General features: G+C 30.0%; 1 protein-coding gene and 1 long non-coding RNA gene across 4 annotated transcripts; both read right to left on the bottom strand.

Moving 5' to 3' along the window:
- Positions 1 to 213: 213 nt before the first annotated feature.
- Positions 214 to 1,443, bottom strand: LOC110276128 (uncharacterized). The gene is made up of 2 exons (XR_002368586.2): positions 1,190 to 1,443; positions 214 to 592 (listed from the first exon to the last, which is right to left on the bottom strand). It is a non-coding gene; the product is annotated as an uncharacterized LOC110276128 (long non-coding RNA).
- Positions 1,444 to 2,996: 1,553 nt separating this feature from the next.
- On the bottom strand, positions 2,997 to 7,700 carry LOC107471987 (transcription factor SRM1). Of its 3 annotated transcripts, none has more exons than XM_021132564.2 (3): positions 7,633 to 7,700; positions 5,446 to 6,133; positions 2,997 to 3,814 (listed from the first exon to the last, which is right to left on the bottom strand). In XM_021132564.2, exons 2-3 carry the CDS (start codon positions 5,817 to 5,819, stop codon positions 3,307 to 3,309), a joined length of 882 nt encoding a protein of 293 aa, XP_020988223.1. In that variant the 5' UTR covers positions 5,820 to 6,133; positions 7,633 to 7,700; the 3' UTR covers positions 2,997 to 3,306. The 3 variants fall into 3 exon arrangements, with proteins under 3 accessions (XP_020988223.1, XP_015947036.1, XP_015947035.1); XM_016091550.3 differs by lacking the exon at positions 7,633 to 7,700 and adding an exon at positions 6,657 to 6,847; XM_016091549.3 differs by lacking the exon at positions 7,633 to 7,700 and having other exon boundaries at positions 5,446 to 6,587.
- Positions 7,701 to 8,439: the final 739 nt, after the last annotated feature.

Genomic DNA, 8,439 nt, shown 5'->3' with positions numbered 1-8,439 from the left:
TTTTTATTAATTGAATCCAGCCGACTAATTGCATCTAATTCTCAAAATCATGCAATGAATACATATACATCTAAGTGTTACATGAAACTTTAACTTCATTTCAAATAGCTTATTATTAATTTTACAAGTAACTTTTTCATTTCAACTAGCTTATGACTGGAGGCACATTTTATTTTGTCTGGTTTATCATTTATATAAATGTCCCAAATAATAGACAAGAAATAATATATTTTATTATTCGTTTAGCAATAAGTACAATGAGAGAATTGCACGTTTATTATACACATCCTTATTATATTTTGTTACATTATTCTTCATGAAGCTGAGTTTTATTATTCCTGACTAGTAGTGATATCATATCAGGGTTACGTTAACTATTAGTTATATGATTCCGAGTCATCGTTAATAACATTAGGGTCAAAGAACTGTTGTTGATCATCATGATCATGAATATGATGGATTTTTTTGCAGCACTTGATGCAATACCGCCGCAATTCCCCACGATAAACCCAATGGCAGCAACCATGGCGACAATAACTTGGAGGAAGAAGCGGAAGCTCGGTTTCTTCTTTCCCATTTGCTTCATTCTTACCTAATTCAAATTAAAACCAAACAAATAAATAATCATGTTGATTAAATGATTAATTCTTAGTCACAAAAAAATGATTAATTCTCATATTAGAGTACGTACATATATATCAGAAGATGTAATTAATGAAATTTATTTTGGTAATTATATTCTTTTCTATATTTTCCTTTTATAATTCAATGATTTTGTTAAGAAAAAACTTTTTAATTAACAATCAGCTAGTAAAATAGTATATAAATAAATGTTAAGGAGTTTGAATTCTTATTGACTTATTGTAAAGAATGAAAAAAAAGAAAATATTAGCTGAAAATATATAATTGAGTACATTTCTTTTATTCTAAAAACTTTATATATTAATATTTTAAGATAAGAAACTAGTTGGAGATCATTTTTAATTAAGGATCTTAACTATTAATAAAGGGTAATAAAAATTGATCAAATTTTTTTTGTAGTTCAATTCAAGTAACATAAATATTGATTAAACTAGATAATTAAGATTTTTCAAGAAATACCTGATAAACCAACATGAATCTACGTAGTGATATCATGTAATGATGTAGCTTTAACATATTATATATTGAATATAATTATATATATTACCGTTGTTGGTGTCCAATTTTTCGTCTGTGTCTTGTTTGGATGAAACCTCAGAAGAGATCAGAAAGATAATAGCCACGAATAGAAATAGAACAACAAAGATCTTAGAACCCATTACTTTTGTGAACTCAAACATAAACCAAAAGAAAAGCTTTGTAGATATTCTAGTATTTTTAATTTATGAAAGGGAGTAGCCAATTCTTCTCTATTTATAGGAAATATACCAAGAATAATAAATCCTAAAAGGTTTGCAAGAGTTATCCAATTATATCCGGTTTTTGTGAATAATTATTCACACGATTAATATAAAAAGTAAGGAAAAAGATAGGGTACTAATATATTATCTGCCAATTTAATGTCAACAATAATTAATTATTATATTTTAAACACATGTATAAAGAGATACATCTACAAAATACATATATAAAGACATTTTTATTAGACACGGTTATAAGAAAGACATTTTTATTACACACATTCAAAAGATACTTTCATTAAACACAGTTATAAACAAATAAAGTTTTCTAATTTTTTATTTCAAACAAATAAATTTTTGACTAATTAAAAATACAAAAATTTTTCTTTATTTTTTAAAATACCAAACATTTAAGTCTATCAGACTAATTTGTCCTTATATATTTTGGACAGAAAGACTTAAATATCTCAAATTTTAAAAAAATAGAGACGTTTTTGTATTTAAATTAATCAAAAATTTATGTGTTTTGGAATTAAAAAATTAAAAACTTATTTATCTTCTCGCATTATATAATTGAAGACAGGTATAAAATTATTTATAATTGGAGCCACGTATAAAATTATTTAATACTAATAGTATATCAAAATTAAAATTTTTTATATATATAGATGACAAACCGATCAATTTCTTTAGTTGAATTTAATTTAGCCCTATCTTAGAAGGAGTACATAAGATGCATTCCAAGATGATCACTATGTTAATATTCTTGGCATTTTGCCTAGCTATTAATGTTATTAGTCAATGCATGATATCACATTGTAAAAAGTAAGAATAATTAGTAGAGAGTGTTCCGTTTGGTCATGTACATGAATTTAGTGCAAAGATTATACATGTGACACATGTAGTCAAAGCAAGTTCTAAGTGCTGGATACAAAATTCAATAATTAATTCAGGTTTATGAAAATAAGAAGATCAAAATAAACTAAATTTATTGAATTGTCCTATTAATAACTTTTAATATGAGTTGTTAATATAAAATTAAGTTCGTAAAAATCAGAGTGCGTTTGGTTTATTTTTTTATTTTTTATTTTTATCTTCTGTTTTTTTCTTTCATAAAATTCAAAAAAAAAATACTAAAAATAAAAGTAGAATTCAAAAAAAAAATACTAAAAATAAAAGTAGAAAATAAAAATGCAAATCAAAGGCAGCTTAAGACATTCAATAAATTTAACTCAAGTAACTTATAAAATAAATAATTTGATTTGTGTAGTCTGGTTAATTTATTTTTTATTTTCTCTTTTTTAGTGTTTTAATAATTTCTTTTGACAATCTAACTTAAATATCTCAAATTCTAACGCGCGCGCGCGCATATATATATATATATATATATATAAGGGATTTGGATCTTCGCTAAATCATAAGCTTCCAGCATGCTTTAGCGAGGATTCCTCGCCTTTAATAGATTCATCTTATATTCATAGTTTAAGTTTTGTAAACATTCAAAAACACAATTATTAAAACAAAATACCATAAATTTAATTATTTAGATTTGGAAAGGTGACGAGATTAATAAATTATCTACTAAAAACAATAATTTACAATTTAATAGAATTACCATACCATTTATGCTCAAGGCCCTCAAATATTTCATAACTTATTTGAAAATTATTGATTTACTGTGCCATTCCATGTAAGAAATTCTCTAGGAAAAGAATTATATTACTCTATCAATTTCAAAATAACTGTCGCTTTCAACTTATTATTACATTGAAAATATCAATGAATAACATTGATTTTTCAATGTATTAAAATGGCGAAAGCGACAATTAATTTGAAACTGAAAGAGTAAACGCAGAATCCAACTAAGTCTGGTGTCTTTTTTTTTCAAGAATTTTTTGTACATTACACATCTAAACTAATTTTTTCACCTGTGAGAAGCAGATGTGCCTGGCATCTGATATGTCATGGGAACCATGTTCACCGGTGCACCGGGAACAACAGCGCCGCCGGGAACTGGGGCTCGAATACCATATGCAATGTGTGCAGGGGGCGGAAGATTCACCGGCGTGCCAACAGCTGATACTAAGGGTCCTATAGGTTGTCCAATGGTAGGAGCAGAGTATAGTCCTACTCCCGGAACACCGGTTGAAGCCGGAGGAGGTGGTTGTTTTGGTGATTTGATGGCGGAATTTGGTGGAGGACCATTTGTTTGACCTGTAATTGGTCCTTGAGGTGCTGAAACTTCACCATTGTTAACACTGGTGATATCGTGTATACTCGATCGCCTTCTATCTTTGTTCATGGAGTTCAAACGAATGAAGTATTTTTGAGCATGGCTTGCTACTTGCGTCGGTGTTCTTGTCACGACAAAGTTTCTCGATATGCTTCGCCAGTCGCCTTTTCCGTACTTATCCAAGCCAAGAAGAAACAACCTGTTCAACCAATTTTAGAACAAAGTAAGCTTATAATAAGAAAATGAAATGAAAATGCTAATCCTCACTAATATAACATCATATCAACACCTTGGATTTATTAAATGGAGGCTCTGGATTTAGTACTATAATTTACCATTGATGAATTTGGAATGCAGAGGCAACAACAAAATCAAAATTCACAGTTTGGTGGTTCATCGAAAAATGAAAACTGCAACAAGCATGGGGATTTAAAGGAACTGAATGACAAGAATGGAGTCAAGATAGTTACAGCAAAAAAGAAATTTCTAGAAGTGATTAGGTGATATGAGATTAGAGTTTAGTAAAGCTTAAGCATGTTAAAAATTGAACCTCAACAACAATAACAACAAGACGACGACAACAAAGCTTTGTCACACTAGAAGGGATCGACTATATGAACCAAACAACATTATAGTGTCCTTAACAATAGGATGTCATAATTGAACAACACCATCCCTTTACTTGAAGGAGATCTTAGAACGTTCAAAGTGGGAGGAAATCAATTACAAGCACAAGTTAAAGTGTTAAACAGCCAATGATCGAGCAGGAGAGCAAAACTTGGATTGACCTAAGACAAAACACAACGCTGTCCTGAGACCGAGCTTCGAACCAGAACAGAGAAACAAGGTGAAAACAGAGGCTGAAGGTGCATGCAAGCGGAAAAGAGTAAAGACCCCAAACACAGCAGCTTCCAATCACCAAAAGATGCCGAAAATAGTAAAATACAGAACAGAATATACTTAAACACAACTTTAGGGTAAGCTGAAATATTGGGATTTAGATCCTCTAAAGTTTGAATTTCACTTTAGAGAGTAAAGTGTAATCTTCTACCCTTGAATAGTTTCTCTTTCATATTTATTATTGGTCCCACCTATGAAATCAATGGTGAAAGATCACACTTTACTCTCTAAAGTGAAATTCAAACTTTAGAGGATCCAAATCCGAAATATTGATAGTAAATTGATGTAATGAGAGGGAGTGATTTATCTCATTCAGTATGAACAATATCAAGTAAACTAATAGCTTAGTTGAACTGAGAGAACTGCATATGTAAAATCAAGATATCATGGATCCTTCATCTTCATGAACCAAGATAAAATGTTACTCTATTTACCACATTACCACATCTCATGAAATTACTGCACTAACCCCATTAATAATCCACTGCTTGTTCTGATGGAACAACCAGAAATGCAGAACTCAGTTAAAATTTTAGATTCACCCCTCTAAACCTCGTCTTTACCATTTAATCCTCATCTAAATCGATAGTGCATTGTCATAACCTTATGAGACAGTACCAGAAGCCACGCCGGTTCACTTAATGAACCTCGGAACATAGTTATTAATCACTAGTCAGTACAGATATATCGAGTTTGTTAAGGTACACAGAGGAAGACACAAGAATTTATGAAGAGAGAGTGTGCGTGCGCGCGCAAATATATCAAGATCTTGAGTGTGCAGAGGCCAGTGAATAAAACAGAGTCCAGAATCAGATACTACAAAACTAAAAATCAAATCTCTAAATTCTATAGTCTTGAAACAAAATTATAGCAAATTAAGAGTAGCATATATAGTAGCATGTAATTGTAATGTAGCAATGATAAACTTACCTGTGTTCATCTTCTGTCCAAGCAATACCCTTTCGCCTTTCCTGATCCGATCTTGAAGCTTTAGTTCCATGATTAGACTCGCTATCATGCTTCCCCTTCTTGCCACCTCCTTCATCACTTGCATGATTTGCTGAGCCTTCCAAAGAAGAATTATAAGACGGTAGAGTCACGCAACCAGATTCAATCAGATTAACATCTTCAACCAAGAGCTCATAATGCTGCTTAATTTCTTCTACCGTTTTCCCCGGTACATCGGCCGCAATTTTCTCCCATCGATCCAGAGCATCGTCTGGATGCGTTACCAAGGCTTCCTCAAATGCTTTATCCTGCTCCCAGCTCCACTCAGAGCTACTATCAACTTCATCACCAGTCATCTATCTAACTACAGAGCTTTTATTACAAGGAAAGATGAGATGTTTCTATCAACTGCTCTAAATCTAGGTTAAACCCTAATACACCACAAACTATATGGTTTGTTCTATGAAAACTATGGATCTACAAGATTTCTATGGTGATAACAGCAAGTATTAACTTTGCTGCTGTGCTGAATTTTGGGAGCATAGGTGTTGGACACAGTGAATAAGGTTCAATACCAATGAAATCTCACAAAATCTCTGAGGTATGTGATGTTTAGATGATGATTTTCTTCAGAATTCATAAAGACACTGAAAACTCATGAAATTCTGACCTATAGATGAATGAAAAGGCAATAAAGTTCAGTTAGAACATGAGAAAATATCTGACAAAGCATTTAAGAAAAATCATAGATGAATTAACATGAAAATTTTGAGAATTTAATGTGAAGGCCAGTCAATGGAATGGTAATTAGGGCATGGAATTTCCAATGTTGGAAAGAGACCTTTCAGAAAATATAAAAATAAATGAATAAATAAATATGCATATAAGACCATAATGGATATATATTACAAGAGAATTCAAATCGCTATCTCATTCATTGATGAAAGTAAAAGACAAAAAAAACCCCATTTTACCATAGCCCTACCCTGATAAGAACAGTTTTAACAGCAAATGCACTTAACAGTTAACACATTCAGCATTCAATTTTGTTATATATTTGACAAACACTAATCATAACCCACCAAAGTCCCAAGCTTTCTATACCCCAGATTCAAAGTTTTTGTTTTTTCCTAATATTGGAAATTGGTAAATCACATTTCAGTGAAATCCAGAATCCAGTGTAGAAAACCCACCAGAACCTCAAGGTAAGAAACAAGATGAGTTCACTGAACTACCCCCAACTGTGGATTCCATTCAATTCCATTGAGTAGGTTTATGAAAATGAAACCATCAAAGCTCATTCTAATCAGCAGAAAAATCACTACTTTACAACATAACAATGGCAAAAAGTCACATATTTGTCAAGCTTCTGACACATTAACCAACCATCATAAAAAAGCTGTCTTTCACTTCACCTAACATAAAAATTGGTACTTTCACAATCAAGTAAACCTAATTTTGAGTGTTACTAAATACTAATTACTATACATATATAATATCTAAGTATTTTAACTTTTTAAGTTTTACCCACCAACATTTTTTCCTTTTTTTCTCTCCTATTCAAATTTAACATATAAAGAAGGTAATTTGAATTTCTCAACTTAAATTGAAAATAACAAAACTAAAGCAGATTCATGCTTAATAAAAGAACCCTAACTGTGGATGGGAAATTACAAAAATGGAATTTTACAAGAACATTAAAAAAAAAAAAAAATTGACATTGATGGTTATCCTAAAAACCCAAAAAAGATATGCATGATGATGATGGGTCAATTTGGTCCCATCCCAACAACTGCTTTGCTACAAATGGGGACAGCTTGGGTTGAAAAAAAGAAGCCATAACCCACCCAAGTTGCATAAACCAACCCACTTGAGGAATCTGTAGCAGCACACATTAATATCTGACAGGTGACATAACATTCAAGACAGAGAGTAAAAAAAAAAAAAGAAAAAGAAAAAAATTGAGCATGAATAAGAATAAATAACAAACCAAAACACAAGTTGAACAAAAAAGAACAATTTTTTTTAACCATTTCATGCCATCAAATTGAAAAGCAAGGAGAAAATGATACTGAGACTAATCTACAGCAAAATTATGATCAAGTTCTTGTGAAGGATGTGTAAGTGTAAATATTCCTGAGATTAGGAGAAAAATAATGAAGTGATTACCTTTAATCTATGTTCTGCACCTTCTATCTTCAATGTGAAGTTGTGAATTCACAGAGGAGTCAAAATGTGTGCCTATATATACATACATGCTGTTTACTAAGTCATTTTAATAATTAATTTTAATGTATAAATATTAAATAATATAGTCGTTACAAAAATTTCTTTGACTTATTGGAATTTTCTGAGACCATTAACTCACATGTATATTATCTACAATGATCCAAAATTTAAGGTTATTTTTTGTTTTATGAATCTAATAATTACAAAATTTTAAAATATTATTAAACGAAGAAGTATAGAAAGTCAATGAAATATTTGTATAATGTGTATAATAAGAGTTTAGGAATGTTCAATTTAATAAAATATCAGATATTTATTATCTCCTAATATTTGAATAATTATTTTGGATAATATAAATGTATTATATTTAATAAATTAGTAGTATTTTATTTTAAATTTCATTTTAAACTTATATTAAACTAAATAAATAATTCATTATACATTATACAAATATTATAATATTTTATTAGCAGAATTCTTATTAAATATACGAATCTAATTGAATGATCGTGTAACATTTTTAATCCTATTAATATATTAAAATTAATTTTTTCAATTCACATTAAACGTGCAAACCACGAGAATACACCTAGAAGCTTCAATGTCAAGTGTGTGTGATATATGATATTGTATAGGGAAAAGGAAAAGATACCATTTGACATTATTATTAAGAGGAAAATAAAATTGAAAATATTTTTTTTTATAATATTTTTGTGGTCATTAAAACGCTAAATAAATTAATACTAA

Source organism: Arachis duranensis, chromosome 10, assembly GCF_000817695.3.
Source record: "Arachis duranensis cultivar V14167 chromosome 10, aradu.V14167.gnm2.J7QH, whole genome shotgun sequence".
Classification (NCBI taxonomy): Eukaryota; Viridiplantae; Streptophyta; class Magnoliopsida; order Fabales; family Fabaceae; genus Arachis; species Arachis duranensis.
This window is presented reverse-complemented; position numbering and strand designations above follow the sequence as displayed.

Coding starts and splice junctions, on each gene's coding strand:
- LOC107471987 (XM_021132564.2), bottom strand. CDS start 5,819: ATGACTGGTGATGAAGTTGATAGTAGCTCTGAGTGGAGCTGGGAGCAG. Junction 3,815..5,445: donor TGGACAGAAGATGAACACAG/GTAAGTTTATCA, acceptor TTGGTTGAACAG/GTTGTTTCTTCTTGGCTTGG.